The sequence below is a fragment of the Opisthocomus hoazin genome, chromosome 4 (assembly GCF_030867145.1).
Source record: "Opisthocomus hoazin isolate bOpiHoa1 chromosome 4, bOpiHoa1.hap1, whole genome shotgun sequence".
In the NCBI taxonomy this organism is placed as follows: domain Eukaryota; kingdom Metazoa; phylum Chordata; class Aves; order Opisthocomiformes; family Opisthocomidae; genus Opisthocomus; species Opisthocomus hoazin.
The window spans coordinates 9363863-9387874 of NC_134417.1; the positions used below are offsets into that span (position 1 = coordinate 9363863).

The 24012-nt window shown below is 38.5% G+C and overlaps 1 protein-coding gene across 1 annotated transcript in view; it reads right to left on the bottom strand.

The window, feature by feature from the left end:
* CUL3 (cullin 3) overlaps positions 1-24012 on the bottom strand; it is a 58838-nt gene that overhangs the window by 29052 nt on the left and 5774 nt on the right. The window contains exons 2-3 of the mRNA XM_075417862.1: positions 9573-9770; positions 2195-2308 (exon numbers count right to left, since the gene is read on the bottom strand). Of these exons, the coding sequence (XP_075273977.1) occupies positions 2195-2308; positions 9573-9770 (312 nt within the window). The remainder of the gene's footprint in view (positions 1-2194; positions 2309-9572; positions 9771-24012) is intronic.

The window sequence follows — 24012 nt, forward strand, 5'->3', positions numbered from 1 at the left end:
TGCTTAAATTTGTAATCAAACCCTGTATTTTCTAATGAAAGGAGTCTAGCCATTGTGTCAGCTCCTTGCATTATATAATTCTATCTAATAAAGATTAAATTTATAATCATAAACGCATGTGACATTATAGATGTTTAACAGACACCAGTGCTCCCAAAGTTTGATAAATTTATAAAAGCATTTTGAAAGAAAAATTTATTATATTTTTACTATTATACTATAAAAATATTTTATTGTCAATGTATCTTTTCTGCTTCCTTGGGTCTCTTTTTGGTGCAAGGAAAAAAGTCTGTGGGAAGCAAATACTTAGTCAAGGGGAGGCCTCAACTGTAGATCTACTTGAAATAATTAGGAACTGTCAAACAGCATAAGAAAGACTACGTATTCCAGAGATATTCTTTATTATTCTGTTCTGAATCTAAAATACAACCAAATGAAGTCCAATTCACACTTGTGGGAATGCTGCAGGTCTCCATCTTCTGAAGTTTTGGTGGAAAAAGAGAAGGCAGGCTGTCTGTTCTAACGGCATTTGCAAGCTTCAAACAAAAGTCAAGGCATTACTCTCCTGAGCACAAAAAATACTTAAGAAACAGCTGTCATCTCCCCCCAAAAGTGCTAACTGAAGCATGTAACCCCTCCTCAAAGAGGTGACTTCTTGGTCCTCAGTATGCTGGTCAATACACCAAAACAGGAGCAGCTGATAAACCAGCTTTCTCTGACACTGAGGGATCAGAGATTTACTGAATTTAAGAGCAGCAGATAACACTGCATTATCCACTCTGACCATCTGTATACCTCAGAGCACCCAGAACCTCCTGTACTGATGGCTAAACCACAACAGCTACTCCCCTTGAAAGCTCCAGACTGCATCTCTTAACATTTCTGAAAATCCACTGCCAGCTTTGATAGATTACTCTAATTGTTAACTGTTCTTGAATTTGCCCAGACACAGCTAGCAGCAATTGATTGGTCTTTGTCCTTCACAAACAGAACAGAGATTCCATAGGGAAGATCATACATCTTCAAAATAATCTCTCAGTCTTCCTTTTGGCAAGATGAGATACACTGATCATTAAGGGTCACTGAAGGCATTTTATACAGCCCACTATCTTTTCATATGTGGTCTTTTCCCAACTTTAAAAAAAAAACAACCAAACAAAAACACAAAAAAATCTCCCCACACAAAAGGCGGTAAACCTACTTCAAGAAATAATAAAAAATTAAATCATGCGGCTACAATAATTACTACAAATTCCTTAATTTCTAGTAGCTTAGTAACCAAGCAGGATTTCTTCATAGTTAATACAAACTGGTTCAATTTCACAGCATGAGATCTTTAACAGCTACAATACAAGATCTTAACTCCAATTGTTCAGCAGATAGAGTACAATCTTAGTGAATCATCTTTTTTGACAAAAAAACCCCCAAGCAAACAAAACCCCAAACCCAGAAGAGCTACCATTATGCAGTGTTAGACAGTGAAGGACAGATAAAGTACTGCATAAAGTACTATCTTTAGTATGTTATTTTGAAAAAAAAAAAAAAAAGATTTTACATAAAAAACTAGAATTTCTCAAGACATATTTCTTTTCCTTCTGAAGTTAAAACCTTTGCCAAGAAGCTATATAAAAATGCACTCGCTTGCAACCTCAGAGCATGCCCACCATTCTGGGAATTTAAACATATACCAACTACCTAAAGCATAACATAATCCAGACACAAAAATGTAAGGCCCTCTCTCTTCAAAAAAGGCCTTTTCCGTTAGCTTTCAGGCAAGGAATGCTTAATGCTTTTTTTGATTTGTTTTTGTTTTTTTTTAAGTTACAACCATGCAACCAAAGATCATACTCTCATTTATTCACACTGCTTAATCTTATATTCAAGCTCGATATGCACCGCAAACGATTAATCAGAGTTTAGCATTCAAGGACACAGACTGTACCTAAGCAAAGCTATCCCTTTCAAACCCTCATGTTCAAAGAGCAACTACATTGGAAGTTTGAGCAGGCTTTACACCATGCGGCTTTCCACAGTAAAAACTAACACTATGTGAACTAAAACATACAATGACCATCTATAACCTGCCAGGATGAGTCTGACTAGCTTATTTTTTAAAATTACAGAATTCAACCATTTCATCAGATGCATTTTTCAAGTGATATCGAGTAAATGTGTGAAAAAGCAGATTACCCACCATATACATCAGAATGTCTCTAATCATCACCATTGCTGTTTGATGATCATTCCATGCTTGGTTTAGTGTTTGTAGAAAGTTGTTATTCAAGGAGTTTAACACATCTTCTCGCACCTGAAGCGAAAAAGAATAAATTGTCATAAACCCAAGTCAGTTTTTCTTGCATCATTTAAATCTTTACAAGCTTTGCTTCAAAAATAAAATTCTTGCTCTTCTATGAACTTTAAAGTTACAAACAAGTTCTTGCTTTTCCTGGGTGCTGACCACCCCTACCTTGTATTTCACTTCTGTGGGAAAACGACTTCCCACAAGTAAGAAAAATCAGGCTAAAAACAAGAGCAACAACATAAACACGGATATTCAATTTCAAAGGAATACCTGAAATCTCAAATGCTAAAAATATTTTTTACAACTCCTCAAATGTTTCATTTCCTATGCTATAGGGTTTCAATTAATGTTAACTTTATTACCAAGCAATTTCAGAATAGCGGGTAGTACCGGTAAATGTTACAAACAGAACAAGTGCAGGTGGAAAACTGGCCATGATGACATTTAGAAAGACATGTTGAGATAGCAGAAAGTTACAGCAAGCAGAGTTCTGAAAGGAAACAATCACTTGCTAAAGACCAGACTCTTATTCTAATAATCCATAATCGACAACAACAAGACTGCAGGAAACAAAAGAAAGTCACCATTGTTTTTACTGTATTTGCTGGTTGATTTGTTTGTCTTATCAACTTCAGGCTTCATTTCTTTTGGACACTACTGCTCCCTACTAACAAAAAAGACCATCCAGTTTCATACTTTGATTTTCACGCAGTAGGCATGTACTACACTGCTCCAGCTTTAAACTCGTGTAAAAGAGAAACCTGAGGGAACATTAAAAAATTACTCCAGAGTTAACAAAACATGTGAATTGACTTCAGACATAACATGAAGAACACAGTGCCCTCTGTTGTAACCGAACAGAATGTATTTTTACATTTATGGATTTGCATTTATACCTGTGTGATAGTGTAAGCTTCAGTACAGTGAATTCACCAGGAAAACAAAACACACAGGACAAACAGCCACAAGCTGCACCAACATCAGTTGCAACCACCCGATAGACTTCATTCTGTCATTTAAGTTTTATGAAGTGATTAGGCAAAACCAAAACAAAAAATTCAGTTTGCCACACTACTATACATACTCCATGAACTTAGATGAGCAAAGCAAAAACATACCATGGCATATCATGCAAAAAACAATGGTCTCTTCTCGAGAAGCTGTGGAAACCTATCCCCATAATATTCACCTTGAGTTTGAATCTAGGTGATGTAGGTAAGCTTGTTGGTCGTTCAAAGCTTTCCGAAATCTTCAAACACCTACTCCCCAGACCTGAGCAAGCCCTCCCCACCTTGCTTTTGGAAAACACAACATGCAGTTGTAAGTCACAGCCAGCACTGCTTAACTGCCTCACTCTATCTGTCAGAGACCGTCATTTACCCATTGGTACCCAAGCCGTGTGCCCTGCTGTCAATCAGTCTATGTAGCTTTTAGTTGAAATGTAAATATGCATTAAAAACTTCATGGCCATACTTACAAAGAGTATGCAGAATCTCCCACAACAAGAGAAAGAAACACAACGTGGTTGCTTTCACTTCTTTAGTCAATATGGAAAAACAACAGGATTTGGTAGATCATCCACCCTAACGAAACTCACCAAGGCAAAACTAAAAGCCTGATTAGTTTACAACCACGGATCATCAGGGTAGGGATTGATCAAGTTTACCCAAGTGAACGCGCCCATCACAGAATTCTCCAAGGATCAAATTTTTTTTTTTTTTTTTTTTTAAATAACACAGAGCCAGTGTGCCTTTATAATTACACACTTCCCTCACAATAACCCTACTAGACTAGCCAGTGCCACATCACATACCAACTGTTAGCAAAGGGGGGTGCTTGCCACCAGGCAGCAATGACAACTTGCTTCCAAGCAGACACGGAATGTTCCGCTCTGTGCCACCTCTGCTCCACACAGTATGCCACGTGGCTTTCTGGAAATGTGTTTTAAATCCAGCAATGGGTGCTGTACAACAAAACTACTCTTAAGAGTCTCTCTGTGAAGCTTCTCAGTGACACTCTCCCAGGTTTATTTTAAGTTGCAGACAGGTTTGGGAAACCGTTCTTTCAGTTACTACAGAAGCCAACCAAATTACTGTTTACAACAGCTGTCTAGTTAATCAGCATTGAACACATTCCTTCTATGGGCCATGAATACAATGATATTACAGGAAAATTACTACAGTGCACAAAACATCTTAGCCATGCAGAGGCGCAGCATTAAACTGCTTCAGTGGCATAAATGGCTTGTAGTCAAAAAACCTGGATATCCACACTCTTCGACAGAGAAGGAAGCCCTTCAGAGACACAGCTGCTGCTCTTCCACAGCCTTCAGAACATTTAAAACTTCAAGACTTATCAGCAGAACATTACTTTCAATTAGCTGAGCTTGTAAGTGGTTTCTATAACAATATTTGCCGTAAATTGGCAGACATATCCAACTTCAGTAGGACTGTCCATATACAGTCTCACAGGTTCATAATCTACAGAAGGTCGTCTTCTATTTTCAAGGATGAAATGTTGTTATTAACTTCAGGCTCGACTGTATTTTACACTGGATATAGCTCCTACAGAAATAAAGCACCCTCCCCCACCAATCTCTTAAGAAGAGTTTGTTGGCATAAGCTTTAAATAACCCTCTATTAAGTGTACACAAAGCAGACTTATGGCCTAGTATTTTCTCTCTTACGGTGCCTGGCCTGACGCAGCAGCACGAACAGCTCGCTTATGTGATTTCCACTACCGTAAGGACAGCCAGAACCTTCTGAGGGGAGCAGCAGTACAGAACAGCACTTTCTGAATGAAGGCCTCAAGGTCTCAGAACTCTTATTACAGAGCTTCTTCATCTACAAAAGTCCTAGTAGTACAAAAAACTATTCCAAAATCTTTGAGTTACAACTAAGCTAACAGATTAACTATGACTTTACGAGAAGTGTCTGTTCACCCCTGCAGCTGCTATTGTTTTTGCTGAAAGAAAAAAGAAAACACTGAAGAATATTGATTCTAAATTCTATTTATTTTCTGGCAATTCCTTTACATCCTTTTGCCCTCCCTATAATTGCAGATTCCACAAGATCATCTTAAAACATCATTAAGGAAAGATAAAGGTAGATAACGCTTCATACATTGTCAGTCAGGCTTATAGTACACTCTAACGCTCACTAATAATCTGTCTCCTACATCAGTCCTTATGTCATTCCTCCCTACTTCATAAATGTTACAGAAATAGTCTTAAATTCCCTGTAGGACATTCCTATCTTCTTTCTCCCCTTCTCTCAGTGATGCCACAATAGCAAGTTTTAAAGCTTGCCAAGGATCCTCAACATACCTTTGTAAATCCTAAAGTAGACATTCTTCCTCCACCCCGTACTGTCCGCACCATCACCCCATACATTCCTTCTGCACTTCACAACAGTGCCGCAACGGCTGGCTCTGTGTCCCCCTTACCAAAGGCTTTCTGGCATTCCTGCCTTTATTATTATTCTGAGCTAGCATGCACCGTCGCTACCAAACTCCACCCGCCGTATCAGCAAAGACCACCGTACCTTAAGGCATTCTGGCATGCCAGCAACAGACAGTAACAGAAATGTTTGATAAGATGAAGAAATCTTACAGGATACAAGAATATCCCAAGCATCTCTTTCTTTTCACCAATGCTCTAACGTCTCCCCAAATCAGCACATTTCAGCCCATTTAAGTTCAGGGCAGCCCTTTACATCTCTGACTCTGATGTAAAATGAAAAACCAACAAAATTGTGTTGAGCTTGGCCAACAAATCAACCAATTCCTTTGTCACATACAATTTACAGAATATATATATAATATGTTGCATGTCATGGGTTTAGATTTCACTTGACTGTGTAACGTTCATAAAAATGAAGGGGACTTTAAAAATATTATCCTGTAAACTTTTTTTTTATTCTAACAGAAGTGATGTTGCTCATCATCAAATGGTCTGGAGAGCTGTAAACTAAGCTTTGTGTGTTTGTTTTTTAAAAATGCTTTTACAACATGTGCAAAGAATTAACAAACTAGGCTTGAGAAGTGTGAAGGAAGAGCGAGCATCCACATCAAGCTACAAGATCATCGAAGGAGGAGAAAAGGAAAAATCAGTGATGTACCAGATACACAAGAATGAAATGCCTGAATTAAGATGAGAGGTTTCAGCACTTTTTCTTCATCAGTTTTTTAAAATTCAATACTACACGTACAATACTTTAACGATTATGTCAATACACAGGCAAGTATACGTTTTAGAATGTCCTTACCCTGAAGTACAAACAATGTAGTTCAAGACAGCCGACTCCTGTCAATGATGCAGAGTAAGTTACCTGGCTTACTACTGCCTTCATCAAGCAGCCAGAGTCTGGTGACTGTAGCTACAAGCCAATAGGGTCTGCAAGTTCAAAACCAAGCTTACTTTATCGCAACTTACTTGTATCTTCTTTTGATCATGTTTGCACCTATCATTTTATTTACAATTAAACAGACCGTGAAGACAGTACACAGTATTCTGTTTTCTTGTTGAGAAGTTAATTTTCTTCTTTAAAGTGTTTAGTTTCCTTCTTTAAAAATGCTGAGTAAGCACAACTTTTATCTAGCAATCAAATACGCATAAAGCATAAACATAGCTTTTAACTGTGTCACACCAACAATTAAAAAAAAAAAAAAAAAAAAAAAAAATCACTTTCCAGGCTTGAAAAATGTTTGTAAAGACATTTGAACAAATCCATTGCCTCTGCCTAGTCTCTTCACCTATTGTCAATTAACCAGCACGACTGGAATACTACAGGAATGTAACTTTTTTACAAAAAGAGAACAAGCAGATGTGGACAGCAAATGTCAATTCTGTTTCAAGGATTCTAGCAGTTCAAAATTTGGGTTTGACTTCTCTGAAGCACTGCCTGAACCCAGTGTAGTCCTTTACCAGAATCTATTAATTTCTGCACATTTTAATTTTGATAAGAATTAACAGATTTCATGAACATCATCTCAGCTGGCAAAATCCCCTCTTCTAAACTCTAGAATCCACCACCGATTCTCGGAACAGAAGTTTACTAAGACTCATGATGAGAGCATTTATTGTTAATTAGCTACTTAACATTTAACAGAGAATTGCTCTTGGAAAGAGACACTGAAAATACAAGAATCCTCTAAAATTTCAGTTACATAAAATGTGAGGTTAAACAAAAACTTCTTTTTATCTATCTTACAACAAGTACTTACTGCACAATCACAAGATGCCATTATAGAACTGATCCTATCTTTAATAAACAATGCACCTTTTTTTTCCATATTTCCATCTGTAACTGCCTCAGCATAACATTCTTAAGCAAACCACTAAAAAGGACAAGGAATAGCTTTGAGCCTACAGAAGTTCTCTTTGTTCCTCAGAACTTTTTGACAGAAGTCACATTTTGGTTTTTTTTCATCTTTTTCTGGGATTATTTAATTTATAGGAGGGCATCAGACATCTGAATAATTTAGCTTTTTAACTTTACAACACTTCACTACTGAAATTCAGCAGTTAGTCTTTTTACTTAAAAAAACATTTTGGTCATCTATTTTTAAGTTACACATACACATAGATATAATTTGATTACTCATGTTAAAGATCAGAATACTACATCATTGGAGCAGATTTTTTTTTTAAGCATCAGATACAACAGCATTAAGTGTCAGAAAGGCATTTCTCTACACTGGGATCTGTGCAAACCTCTCAGCCACTGCAGTGACAATACAAACTCACAGGATCTTACGCTCTTCTGTCAGTTTGCCACAATCAGCACTTCAGAATAATTAATTTTGCATATGAGTAATTTTTAATATGCTGAATAGCTAGGAACAAAGATAAGACTCTTTCCTCAAATTAAACCAGGATAAACTTAAGCCTAGGAAGAATAAAAGTTTAGTATCATGATTATTATTAAGCATAGACTGTAACCATAGGCACATACAAGAACCAGGCACAAAAAGCCTCAGCCATTTGCCACATCTTGTATGAATAGTACAGACTATGAATGCAGAGATTATGAGGACAGAAGTGTTTGAGAGTCACAGAAGTGCTACAACTATAGAACAGAGCCACTTCATAGAGGATGTTTCCTCTCGTGCAAACAGTAAAAAAGGCCCATATTCAAAGTAGGTTTAGACTATACTTGTCTGGACCACACCTTTGAAAACTAAGATTTTAGAAAAGAAATAACACACTTCTCTGCCACAGCAGTCATTCCAGCTAGAATGCGCAAAAGCTCCCCAAGCATTATGCATTATTTAGACATAAACGTCCCATCTACTGTCTGCAAATCAGCCAGAAGTAATCATCCAAGACACATGATGGTGTATGACCTTCCTTTTCAAATGTTGTAATAACAGGACAAAAATCTGCTACTTCATCTCGACCCACAGCCACTACATGGGATCAAAGTGGACATGCACCTCTCTTCAAAGACAGGCAGCTATGGATGCTACCGCAAGGACTAAGGCAGGCATCTTCCCCAGACTTAGGGCTCTATTACTACTAAATATTACCTGGACTCAAAAAGCGAGTTTCAACTTTTTTTTTCAATGACATACTTATTAATCAACCCTTAACTTTCCTCACAAAGACTGAGGAGCTGGTTCCACGGTTTAACACAAAATGTGAAGATCCCTTTTCTCAGGTGACATATCTTCAGAAACTAGAAGTTTCTGCATGTCGTTTTGACTGAAATACATGGTTTGGAAAAGGCTGAAATGGTAGAATGCAGACTACTCAGGACTTTTGTTGTTGCTGAGCTGATGTTTTTGCACATTGCCTACCACCCCTTTAAATAGTGTAATCCTAACACAACTCGCTCATTAACTTGTGAATTAGTTCATTAGCCCATAACACACAGGTTCTTACATTGGTATTTATTTTGTTCCACAGATGAAAAAACTGACTGGAAAACAAACCAAAATTTGTTCACAAAACACCATCAAATGGCCACAAACCTTTTTTAAAAAAATCCCAGCTCCCAATAGTTATGCCTCAGCTAAAATTGTTTCCTGTTACACACTTTCAAATACTTCCTATGGTCTGCCCTCCATCAGCAACTTACAACAAACAGTATCTGGAACATAAAGTCATTTAAGCTTGATGTTAGCTTCAAGCTACCATTTTTGAGGGTAGCCATACAATTTCAACACAAGGCAACACAGTAACATAATAAAGATTTTTTTGTCATTTAAATAACTATTCAGAATTCTTTCACATAGTACACTTTCAATTTTAATTCATAAAATGACATACCTTGTTTATTAGATGCTCAGTGACCACTTCTCTTAGTCCAGTGTAGAGTTTTTCGCCGTGTTTATGCAACACCATTGTATATGCATTCCTATACAGCTCCTCAAAACTGAGACCACTATTGTTCTTACGCTGGATCTCTTGGATTGCATTTTTCAGAAGATCCCAAATGCTGTTCACATATTTCTCATCCATAGTCATCTGTAAACATCAACCAAGACATTATTGTTTAGAATCAAGAACGATCACAACAGACAGCTATCTTTAGAAGTTGTAATTCCAGTAGCAGTAATTCCTTCTGCCACATTTTGTTGATTCCATTATCACAAGGTTTCTCAAACTTTATCAAAAGAAAGAAAAGCAGTATTTATGAAACCAGTAGGTATTTCAAGAGATAGTTATGAAAATTATAATTGGAAAAGTTTAATGCTTTTCTCCTTCAGACTTGCAAATCCACAGAACCCAAATCCAGAGCCTGTGCAGGTGGGAAGGCAGGTAATTGTGCACGAGTCTCTTCCCTGCTCTTCCTCCAGTGTTAACGATAGTTAACTTTCCTCCCATACCAACATGCTGCTTGGCACCCCAGAAATTGTACTGCAGCACTAATCTGCATAATCAGACCCCAAACCAACTTACACAGTAAGAGTTAGCAAACTTAGTCATGTGCCTGAGCCAACTAGGTATTCTTCATTTACAACAATGTACTAATGGTCAAAGAATTGCATGCCCACAATATCGTGCCTACAATTTGAAAACGTAGAGGTGTTGTTGAAAACCCCACAAATGTACAACATTAACATCTGTACTGAACATTATTCCATTTTACAAATACGGTTAAACAATTTGCTAAAGGATATGCATATTCTGCTTAGTGCTTGATGTATCTGCTTCATCTATTATTCAGAAACTATATACTTCAATAAATACACCAAATAAAAACTACAGCAATAAAGAAAAATGATGATAAAAGAGAGTAACTCTTATAAGAAATTACTCTCAATATAACAGCAAACCAACTTTTGTCCTCCTCTGCTATCTAGTGTTTAGTGTGAATTGCTTTACAACTGTGCTTTACCAATGCAAAAGTGTTTCAAAAGACGATGCTTTATAGATAAAGCAGTATCTGGGATGGCAAATGAAATATCAGATTGCTTAAAGTTTGTAATTTAGCCAAGTTTCATCACCCACCTGAAAAAACCCACACTTCTTAACTGAACCAAATTTAAAATGCAGCCTTTAAAGCTAAATTTGGTTTAGTTTATACAAAAAGGAACTGATCTAGCATTTTACATCTAAAGAAAAAAGCTGGAGAGAGGAAGAGAGTCACTATTCCCAGAATTACTGTGAAGAAAGAAAATATCCCTGAGCCTACTAATACTGTCAAAGCAGGCTTGAAAATAAGAGCTGAAAGTAGTAAAGCGTAGAGAATAACGATACAACATTATAGCGGAAAAACACGACCAGCCCTGGTCTACCCCTCTTCTCCCTCCCCTTCCATCCAAAAACCATGAAGTCAATAGAGGAAAGACATGAAAGACTAGATTTGCCTGCATTTGTAATCATACACAATGATTAGCAGAACTTTTTTCATTAAAACTACATTTTTACATGCAATTTCAAAATACCAAGTTTTTTAGGCATTATAAATAAAAGTACAGCCCCTAATAAGGATAAACCATTCATTGTGTTGGGAGGGAATGGGCTGCTGAACAACATCATAAGAAGACATAGTCCTCCATCCACCTCATCTTCTTTTGGAGTTTTAGTTAAATACTAAGATTTTCATGATAAAAACCCTATTGCTGTTTTTTCCACTCTCCTGATACCAGATCCACTAGCCTACTAATCTATATGTATGCAAAACTTGAGATACATGTATCACTGTTTATCTAAAACAAACAAAAAAAAAAATCACAAACACATTCAAAAATACTTAGCTCCCCATCTCCCAAAACCTCAAAGCAACAGAGAAATGGTGGAATGTCATCCCACCCTGCTTTTTGCTTATTCTGCTATGTATAATATTGAAAGGTCAGTTATTTTCTTTTTAATTTGCATTTGCTACATTGGTACCTCTTCAGGGAAATTATTTTCTAAAGCCTTCCTGAACAAGCAATTTCACAAGTACTGATAATGAAGGCAACCATTTAGAATTGCAGACAGCAACACAAGTAAAAGCTTTTCAGTTTTCCTTTAAAAAAATAAAAAAAAAAGAGGTTTTGTTACCAAACAAAGCATACACTCAAACCAATACTTCTCAATGCCATTTTCTCCTCCTGCTAATCAAGAATCTCCCAGCCAACATGACAACCTTTTTATCTCAACTGCAATTTAATTGCTCAGCATATTTAAAAAAAAGTATGATCTGTGTAAGACAGACAAATCACCAGCTGCTAGTCTAAAGAGGTATTACAGCATTGCTGTTGCTGGCTTGGTCAGCCAGTACACTTTTCTGTGTATTACAGACAAGCAGTACATCTAGTCTTTTGGATCTGTTCAAGAAAAAGCTAAAAGAGAACTGTTCAATTACAGAATCACAGAATGTTCGGGGTTGGAAGGGTCCTCTGTGGATCATCTAGTCCAAACCCCCTGCCGAAGCAGCATCACCTACAGCAGGCTGCACAGGACCTTGTCCAGGTGGGGTTTGAATATCTCCAGAGAAGGAGACACCACAACCTCCCTGGGCACCCTGTTCCAGTGCTCCATCACCGTCAAAGTAAAGCAGTTCTTCCTCGTGTTTAGCTGGAACTTCTTATGCTTCAGCTTCTTCTACTTTAATCCAAATGCTACAAAAAATGAAGGAATGATCGTAATGTTATTTGCTCCAGACTCACTGAATACAAACATGAACACAAAGCTTTCTGCTACTTAACAACTGACACACCACAAGCTGCTCCGGAAGCACAAGAAAGATCTATAAAGGCAACTTTAAGGAGTACACATCTGTATGGGATAAACATACAGAAATATTTGAAATACTATTATAAACTTATGTTATTACCTTTTAGGATTAAGCATGAAGGACCCTGCTTCTCAGTGCAGCTTCCTATTCTGCTACTGACTGACTTTAGATTAATATCTGTGGGGTTTTGTGGGTACAGGCTTGCTGAAGTTGTAGGATATCAAGTTAGAAGAGCATTGTCTTCCAAGAAAAGATCTAGTGCAGCTAGCTTGTTTGCAGCAGTGTTTTCTAACAAAGCAAAGACTCCTAATACTTTCAGTAACTCCACTCTAGTGGAGAGTAAGTCACTGCAGTAAATCTTAAGCAACAATTTACCATTTCCTCTCCCTGGCTGAAAAGCTGTTTAGCTCTGGAACAGAAGAGGTCTTCCTGTATTACCATCCTCAAAGTTATGTGGGAATTGCAATAACTATATCTACCGTTGGATTATTTAACTCACAGGTTCATCTCTTTTCATCATCCTTCCTTAAGTCAGGCTTGTACGCAGATTCAAAAAAAAAAAAAGCAACCACCAACCCCCCCAAAAAACAAAGCAATAAATCTGTGATGCTACTAGAACATTTTTGCATCTTTCAGAATTCTGTACAAAAGTATGTCTAAAAACACTCCTAATCCCCCAGGCTGACCCAACAGCGCAGATTTACACAACTCCCTAGGTCCCTATCAACAATGCCTGTAAGTGATCCACTTCCACAAATATGAACACAGGAGCAGGGCCCAGATGTTTTTCCATGCTCATTCCCAGATTACTTCTGATGGTTATATTTTAAAAGGGAACTCATGCTGTAATACAGTTGACTTGCTTGTGCCTTCTATTCTTGCAGATTTAAGCAGAAGCTAGATTACTGCTTCTGCTGGTGCTTTGAAAAAACCGCCCACGTTCAGAAATGCTTTCAGAAGCAAAATCCCAGTAATTTCAGCAGTGTTTACACCCACATTCACCAAGATAGTAAGAAGCCAGTGTCCAAAGAGAGGAAATGTGTTACTGTACTCCAGTTTATCTGAACATTACCTTTCTTGGGGAATGGGAGGGAGATCAAGTCTGTTATTGGCAGCAGAGACAGCTGTTTACAAGCCACTGCTAGATGGAAAATCTCCACAAACGGCTGCCCAAATGCTAATGATTCAAAGATGCAACGTGAACACAAACATCTGAACTCAAAGTGTAGCACAAGTACATCTTGAGGAAATTAGACTTACATATTAGCATACAGGAAAGTGCAATCGCTTCACACAAAAAAGAAAAAGTCTGCGGAGGACTCGAGAGGTCTTTTATTCCACAGTACTGCCACGGTACAGGATCAGATGCATGCAAGGCCTTTCTTCAACAATGTTTGTCCATCCTATTAAAATCTCCAAGGCTGAATAATCGATCACTGTCAGCAATCTATTGCCATTATCACCTGAAGAGCATCAGCAGGTAAAGCTGGTAACAGTCCTGAATACACTTCTCAGTGTCTCCCTCCTAGAAGCTAACACTACAGACACCACCTCTTCTGAGTGACTTTACCAGCATTCCTTCAATCAAAAGAGGCAAACAGTAGTTTTGGTATTAACATACTTCATACAAAATATTATCATCTCCCTTCTAGTCATCTAGTTCAAAGGTAACTGCAACATCCTCTCCCGGGGGAGGAACAACCCCATGCACTAACACACGCTGCGGTCAACTGGGCAGAAAAGAACCCAGGGCTCTTGGTGGACTCGAGTTGACAATAAGCCAATGGGCCCTTGAGGCAAAGCAGGTTAATGTATCTTGGGCCGCATTCCGAGGCGTGTTGCCAGCAGGTCGAGGGCTCTACTCAGCACTGATGAGACACATATGGAGACTGTGTCCAGCTCTGGGCTCCCCAGTACAAGAGAGACATGGACATACTGGACAGAGTCCAGCGAATGGCCACTAAGACAACTGACTGGAGCACCTCCCATGAGGAAAGACTGAAAGAGTCAGGCCTGTTTAGCTTTGAGAAGCCTTGAGGGGATCAAACCAACGTATATAAATTCAAACCAATGTCTGTAAATTCCTAAAAGGAGGGCACACAAAAGAGGGAGCCAGGCTCTTTTCAGTGATGCCCAGTGACAGGTTCAGTGGTAATGGGCACAAACTGAAACACACGAGATTTCCCCCTGAACATCAGGAAAACTTTTATTACCATGACTGTGACCGAGCACTGGCACGTGTTGCCCAGAAGTGGTGTGAAGTCTCCATCCTTGGCTATATTCAAAAGCCGTCCGGAGCAACTGGCTCTAGGTGACTCTGCTTGAGCAGGGGGATGGATAAGATGACCTCCTGAGGTGCCTTCCAACCTCAACAATTCTGTGATTTGGTGATAACACAATACGGCTGCACACTGAGGAAGCCAGAAAACCAGGGCTCCCTGAATAAGGCTGACCTATTAAAACTGCCAGTACCAGTCTTCTAACTGAAATGCATCGCAGAATAACAAAAGTGAGCAACAAAATGCTTGCGGTCTCCAGTGGAACTAGGCATTTGTTCCCTAGCTTATACCAACTACAGTCAAAGAACACCACCAAAACTCCCAGATTCACACAGAACATGGAACAGATCTACTGCTAGAAATCCAGATCACTTGCATAGAAATGAATGCTTTGGGGTGTTATTTCCAGTCTATACAATGTAGCTTTTACAACACTGTTTCCTTTGAATGCAACTCCATTTCATATTCTTGTTGCTTGGTCATTCTGCCCTTAACACTACAGAACTTGCTCCTCTTACTTACATAACTACGCTTGAAGTGCTGTGCACTGTAAGGAAAGGCAGTTACAGGAGCAAACTATCAAGAACCTCCGGAAGTCTTGACAGTTTACACCAGCTTACTTTTACCGGAAGTAGCTACTTAGCTGTCTTAAACAAGAGGTGGTTAAGAAAGAAGTGAGGAAGAGATAACACATGTGCTACAGAATCTCGGTAGGAGTATCCACAGAGGTTTACCAACCAGCAGAAACAGGAGGCACACGAACTAGTACTCACAAGACTAGAATGAGCTTCTCATCCTTCTTGCAGAAGTAGCTTCCAGACAAGTTCTATAAAGTTCTCAAAGATCTCAGACCAGAGAGGCCCTTGTTAATTCTCAGAAGTTTTAACAGACTGTAAACACACTTGCAGGACATTTTTACTTAAAAAAAGTCACAAGCATTACCACTCAATTTTTCTACAGACTTGCTACAGAGTGTTTATCATGATTCTACACACTACTAGGTGAAACTGATCAATTTGGAGATGACTACTGCAGAGCAATGTTTCTCAAAATTTTCAAAAACCATAACCATCACCTGCCTCATTCCTTTCCATGACATCCTTTGGGTCTGATACCCCAGAGCACTGGTGTGACAACGGGCTGATGTCACAGAATGCAAGCATTTACGTTGTCTACCCTGAAGGAAGTGAGTGGATACCAACAATTAAAGTTAGCTAGCAGCTCTGGAGTAAACATTTGCACCTAGTAATTGCAGCCTGTTCTGACTCCCCCATTTCCTATCCCTCGGCACAACAGGAGCAGGGGCTGACTGCTGCCCTCTGAAACTGCTGCCACAGGGGTCCTGACCCACAGTTCAAGAGGCAAGGGAGGCTGTCAAAACTAACAATCTTCACTTCCAATTCAAGACAGGGCATTCATCAAGACGCTATTAAATAGCCCGTCGCATAATAACTCAGCATCCTTAGCCTGGATCCTTCATTCTGTGTGAAGCTTGGCTGAGGTTACCCAGAAAAGGGCAAAAGCAGCACATTTCCTGCCTCACAACCTAACCACTATCTCATTTCTTACAAGCCCTTCCAATACTGTTAATTTAAAGGACAAGAATTTTCAGTGATAGAGATATATTGTCTAGTGCTTGCTCCAAGAATCTCTATGAAAAATGGTATATTAAGATATGGAACTACATATTCTTTAACTACAGAGCAGATAAAATGTACTCCTATTAATGTCAAATGGAGAGCTCAATATTGACACTTCTCTAAATTTTGAGGTTTTCATCACTGTGTAGCGATGAGCATATCTAGAAGAGTATACATTGGCTGCACCTCATTGCCTAAGAAACATCAGAATGTCAAGAAGCAAACAACTCTGTAACACACATTCACAAATAAAAACAACTAATCTCTGAACAACCAAAAACATGAGGCACAAAATTCCTCAATAGTGTTATCTGAATAGGTTGACTGTTACACACCAAAAAACATGACTGGAAGCTAAAAGAAGGAGCGTGAAGAAAGTAAGGGGTACTTTGACCTACTGCTGTTCTCCTGCATCTGGGCTACTACTTAATTTTGGCCATCTCCTGAAAGCGTCACAGGGGAGTCATACCAATGTGCTACTGAAACTGGTCCTAATAAGTAGGCTTTTGCTCCTAGGTGACCTGTAACAACAACTGGAGATGACGATCCAGTATTATCCACATTTCCCAGGAGTGCCAAGAAATGCCTACTACACCATTATACTCCCTCAGAGGTTGTGTGTGGTGGGGGGGCATCTACGCCTATAGTTTACATATAGAACCTGCCAGTTATTTACAACACTAAATACTGACACGATTTTTAATGCCTGTGTTTTGTTCTTCACTCATCCCTTGACATTCAAGCCTTACCCTTGTTTGGGTGGGCAATCTCGGGCAATCTCTACACTAAACTTATCCAGATTCCTCCTGCAAGGAATACTCATGGCCTGTACCGTGCTCCATTCCAGGCTCAGAAGATGAGCTGAGTAACCAGTGCTAAGAGCAATCCCATAAAGGCCAAGAGAAACATCCACTCTAGTCTGACCCCAAAAAAGGCTCCAGCCTCTGCAGAATAGCAGTGCTCCATGACAATACCCAGTCAGTAGTAGAAATGCAGGAATTGCAAGATTCACCTCTCCTTCCCAGCTCTGTCAGGCTTTGCGCAGCAGAAGCAAGCAGAACACGCTATTAAATCAAAAAAGGGAATACTCTCTGTCAGCTGAAACATCCAAGAGCTGCAGAATTTCAGACAAAACCCTTCCCGTTCCCACTTTGCTTAAATGGGCTCCGCAGCAATGAAAAGCTATTCTGCCAGCATGGAGGGGAAGAGGTAAGTAGATTAAAAAGTGACTGCTCCTTAAAAGATGGAGTCGTACCTCCTGCGTAGTGCGTGACAGATCTAGTCTACCTCCAAGGCACTGTCTCAGAGCACTGCTGGCCTCATCACACAATAAATGCTGCTTTGGGGTGAAGGCTTGAAGAGGAAGGGGTTTGGTTGGCTGGTTTTGATAAGCTTTACAGCAAACTGTAATACCCCCCAAGAACTTCCTTTTCTACTAAATCTAAAACCCAGGAACAAAGATTTGTTCCTCCTCTCTAAAGGTAACATTTGTCTGCATTATAGGTAGACCCAACAGGAGCTTCACCACACAATAGCAATTTAACACTGTATATGAAAAGTTTAAAACAAGTCTTTAATAGAAAATGTCATACTACAGCAACAGCTTTGACATGTTTAGGAGACTGTACAAATTTAAAAAAAGATCAGAGACTCATTTGTCTTTCATATTTCAGGAACTGATTCAGAAGAATGAGACTAATGCTGAACTGCTCATACCTCATTTATTCTAGATTTCAACTTTTATTTAATACAACTTCTCCATTTTTCCCAAATGTCCCTCAGCTTCAGTCCTGTAAATCTGTGGAATACAATATCCTGGAGGAAAGTGCAAAAAATGAGGAAAAACTTCTCCCAAACACCTGTTTCATCTGAACTGTGACTATGAGCTGTGTAAATCTCAGCAGCCATCAGTCACCAAATAAACACAAGCCAAAAGATAGGCTAAAACTTTGTTTCATTTCTTTAAAAAAAATGCAAAAACAATGGAGACAGTCTGGAGAGGCAGACAACTAAATATAAACTGAAACACAAAATTACACAGTACTGATTCTGTGAACACAGACATCCTTCAATTTACTGACCTTCGTACATTTTCCCAACACTAAGTCATACTAAGTGCTTGTAACTACTAATGAGCAACTATAAGAATGCATCATATACACAAAGACTGAGGTTAAGTCTTTCATAAAACGGTTTCACAGCATATCCCAACTGTAAAAGTCAATATATTTAGTCAGCAGTAAACAGCAGCAGCATAGTACGTAACACCACCTACTACATGCATATTCACTAGTCTCTTAATACCACTGAGACTCCCGATTTGGCAATGCTTTCCATTTTTCTATTAGAGATGCAGACTCTTGCACGACACGTTTAAGCCCATGGACAAGACTAACCTATCTTTTTCCTCTCCTGCAGGTCCATTAAGGGTGGTCCACAAACTATGCTATACTGTCTAAAAGTCAATTTATGGGTTCAGTTTGCAATTTATGATGCTCAGCTTACAAAATGCACCTTCAAACAGTCACTCATTAATACAGATAAAACCAGAACTCTCATTAATACAGATAACAGCAGAATATTACTTGTCTGAGTGGTGCAATGAATGACAGATAGCTCACCAGTCTCATTTTTCATTCACTCATTGGTATATATACCAGTCTTCAAGGTTCTGTATAAAAACTACGTCAGAAAGTTATGTAACAACACAGGATAATCTAAGACAGTAAACACTCTAAGATGACTTACACAAAGCTGAACTCTACCTCTTATACACTCATCCATCTTACTATTTATTTTCCACAAAACCTAAACTCCTTGAAATACACATAGGCTTTAGTCAGCAAGGACTGAAGGATGCTGTCCTCCATCAGGGTTAGATACTGGGGAAAAACAAAGAGAACAGACCAAATCTGACTTTTTTTTTTTCAAAGGTGCTAGTAAGCACTCTGAGGACTTTATCCTAGAATTACATGCTTTGCCCAAAGAGGATAGCACAATAGTATTTAATTAAAAATACAGAAATCCAAGTTTTTAAGTTACCCCCCCCCCCCAGCATCTGCAGCAAATACCAAAAGGCATTATCTGTAAAAGAGTTCACCTCTCACTGCCATGGTGCAAGCTTCTGCCCACCTGCCACCAGATTATGAAACTTGTTTTAAAAAAAAGTTGTATTGAAAAGATAACAATTAACTGGTTTTGTCACGCCTCTGGAAGAACTGAATAGGTAAGAGGCTAAATATAGGAAGTTCTAGTTCAAAAGATAGCTGTCATTGCTATAGAATGGAAGTGCTTGTACAGCCAAAATAGTGACATTGCCTTTATTATTAACCAAGGTTCTTTTAAAAACATTCAACGACATTTCTACAGCGTTCATTACTATAGTGCCTGAAAACGGAGGAGGATTATAAAACACCTATAATGAAACTACTTATTTCCTAAGAACACTTATACCTAACAATAGGGAGGAAGAACTGTCTGTACTTCTGAAAGTTTGATCTTTCATGTTTAACTTTGCAAGGTAACAGAAACATTTTCTGTCATGAAAGAATTCCTTGGCTTATTTCAGTAGTTGTATTGATTACTTAAGGTGCAAATAACACCCGTGGGACAAAAGAGTGTATTAGGTCAGGACTACTTAACTCAAACATAAAATTCATTCTGAATTAAACAGAGGAATATAGCAAAACTTTGACACCCAAAATCTGCCTACTTCCTCACTCCTGACCAAAAAAATATAAAAAATGAGTATCGGCATTTTGAAGACTAGTGAGAAGTTCAGAGTCCTCTCGACTCACTTCAGAAGGAGCAATCCTAACACAAGTTTCCTCAAATTAAAGTTACGGAAAAAAAAAATTCTGAAAGGCTTGTGTAACAGCAGGAGATATGTTCCTGAAAGAAATATAATAGCTTTAAGGTTTCTATCCGAAACAAAGCCGCTGTTAAAAGAAAATATTTGAACCTAATTAGAACAGCAGAAATGGAATGAAGAAGAGCTGAATTTCTGGGTGTTAATCATCCCTCTCATCTGTCAGCAGCTCCTGGAAGTCTAGAAGGCGCAGGGAGAGGCAGGTAGTTCTGTGCTTCAACAGCTCAGCGGTGTGTCTGTAGCTGTCAGACAGTCTCTTGTCAAAGGTGAAATGACAGACAGTGGAAAGAGTGGCACAAAATTTTTTAAACTAGTGGGCATGTCTTTCCCAATTTACAAATAAGAGCCAGATCCTGAAAACTTCATTCAAGTCATTTAGCATTCCACTCTGCAATAAAATCTTAGCCAAGGACACGCTTTTCAAAATCTGAGGACTATGTGACTATGAGCAAACTACCACAAAGTAAATTTGACTGCAAATTTCCTCAAAGCAGCTTACTTGGGATAACCGGCCATGTGCAGGCTCTTACGCTGCAGCAGAGGGAAGGGGGCTCATTCCTCTTCCACTGGAATTACTTCCAATTTACGAAAGAATTAAGAGCAGAAAGGAAAACTGTTTACCTAGCTATAACCTAAGGAGCTATCAAAGATAAAAAAATTGCTGGAACTCTCAAATTTCAATGGTATTTAGGTCCCTGACTCTCTTACCTCCTGCTAAAACCCAGGTGCATGGCTGTAACACCCCAGGTAACGTGCAGTAGGTTCAAACTGCCATTACGGACCACAGGTCTCTGTCCACTGAAGCTACGCTACCGCTCACCAGCCCGCTAATCATATCACTCCTAACTCTAGAACAACAAATTATTTTTTTTTTTAACCTAAGTCAAAATGGTTTAAAATTTTGGTTCACTATGTGATCGTACTTCTATTAGTTTTAAGACCATCATCTCAACATTACAAAGTAGAATTAAATAGAATCAATAAGTGACAAATTCATGGGGGGGAGTGGCAAATCTTTTATATTAATGACTTGTATAATATTAACATTTTAATGACTTTAAATGGAGATGCTGTGTGCCTCACTCCCCGTTAAGAGCTGCCACAGGAAAAAGCAATGCTGTTCTGCACATCCACACCTTCTGTGGAAGGCACTGAGTCTCCTCAGGGGTAACATCTCTTCAAGGGAAAAAAATCCATTAGTTCATTAACTTCCCAGCCTCCATGACCTGGATTCACAAAGCTTCCACGAACCACAAATGGCCCATTCCTTGCCCACTCAACTTCAATGCAAATCCCAAAAGAATTATTTCTGTTTTTTCTTTTTTTTTCAATTAACCTACAAGTAGTTAAATATTTTACAATTGTTCAAAAATCAACACTAAAGAGGAAATCTGTGAAATACACACCAACTTACACAGATTGTAGACACATTTCCTGAATACATTTGAAAACAAGGAACACAATGCGTGACGTGAGGGGGATGAAGGAAGAAGGGGGGGGGCAGGTGGTGCAGAAGGGCCTTTAGAGGCTTTTGGAGCTTGATGCCAACTCCCCCTCCATAATGACAACTGCCTAACAATGTGAGAACTTTTCTACTAAATAAAAGATAAAATTTTATGGTAGACACAGGCCAACAGAGGGTAATTTTTTTTCTCAGCTTACTTTGGAGGGGGGAAGAAATATAAGCTTAATAAATCACTTACATCTTTACAGATAATCAATACCACTGCACGCTGACAATAACCTTTCTCAGGGGGCATTTCTGCACCACATAGTACATACACCACGATCAGATGCACAAACCAGCTGTGCCTAGAAGGGCAAGACTAACACAGAAATGAGTGCAACAGAAAAGCAAATCCAGAGCTACACATGGAAATTATATCCACGTAGAATAACATCACAAAATAGGACCACTCAGATGCTACCAACACTTTAAAAACAAAAAAAGTACTGTGAAAGTAAAACGCAAGTATATATTTCAATAAAAACTTCTTCACATGCAGACACGCACAGCCTGTACCCAGACTACATGTAATATCAAAAATTTGTAGCATTCATTTCTGATAAGCTAGTCCAACTTTATACCATTCACACGTATAATTTAAATTACTATTGTCTTCCTTTATGTTTATTCTCATTAGCATTAAACCAAAAATTGGCACTTCCACAAATGCACCTCATCCATAACCACAAACAAAAATAAAACAAGTTATCTGTGTACATTTTGCATGCCGTTACACCCTATTTAAACTACGAGCAAGACACTTTCAGCCCTCAAACACTAATTTTATGCACAACTCATTAAAGAATGTAGGCAACTCCACAGCAGTCACTATCCAAATGTAAATGTTTATTACAGTTTTGTCCTCTTTGCTGTACTTTTTTCCTTCCCTAAAATGCATATGTTAAAAATGTCAGTATGGAAGTTCTGTTGTTAAGTCACCTGATGGTATTTACTTCTGTTGATACACCAGTACTTGCACCTTCACAAAAGAACCGTTAGCAATTTAAAAATTCTCCTGGCTTCAACTCAACTTCAGAAAAATAATCATATGATAAAAAGTATGCTTGGCCACACTATAGTTTTCTACTACAGTACTTTCCCACTCCCTGTTTCCACAAACATTGACTCAGAAGAGGAAACACGAGATCACTTAGGAGTTGGTTTTCCACATGTACAGCTACTAGAAGCCAAAGATAACATCCAGTGACCACATGCACAAGGTCAAGAACCTATTCTGGACTGTAACAGAATTGCTGTGCATTTTATGAATGGGCTCAATCAAATTATCTTAAGAAAATCTGTCCCAGTCTGTCACTAAATGTTTTCACTACATACCGAGAGATTATCAGACAATGAAGATCAGATATGGTGACGAAAATTTAAAAGCACCTGCACCAAGGCTACCTGTCCTACAGACCAGAGCCAAAGACTTCAGAACACCTATTTGAAATTCTGAGAAATGCTGCCACTTGTGCCGTGTACACCTGCCCACAAGAGATTAAAAAAGAGAAACATATTGAAAAATTGTAGTAATTCTAGAAAATACTTCTATTTTAATGCTACTATTATTATAACTTCACATAGAATACCAAAAACTCTCAATCAGTTTTATAGCAACTCTCATAAAGCCCTTTTACCTACCACCACCAGGGAAAAAGAGTAATTCCTGCTGAATAATGCTCTGCTATACAACACAAGAATGAGTGGGTGGAGAAACCTACCAAGCCACTTGAAAAAACTCAGACTGAATTAACCAGTATAAAAATCTTAACAGAACGCTGGTGGTGTTACTTTATACTCTTGCACAAAAATCAAACAAATTTTAAATACATGCAAGACCCATAAACCACAGTACTCTTTCCAATGCCATGCAGAGGCACCTACTCAGAACTCAGACCAGCTGGAGTGATGACTGCTCAGAATTTACAACACAACTAACAAGCAAAACCTAGAAAATTTGCAGCTGAAACCTGAACATCTCCAAAACTCAGGAATTCTAATGAGATTACATTAGACCGCAACTAAAAGATAATATTTACAGTGTGTTAAAAAAAAAACAAAAAAACCAACCAACCAAAAAGACACCTAGAACTGCTCAAAGTCTACTCCGGAATTAGTGTTATCATCTCTTAAAAATTCTAAATGTGGTATTAGAGTGTTCAGTGTGCTTATAGCATTTCATAAAAAAAAAAAACAACTGTGAAAACTGGAAGGCCTTCACAAAATTAATGGTCCAGTAAACAGCAA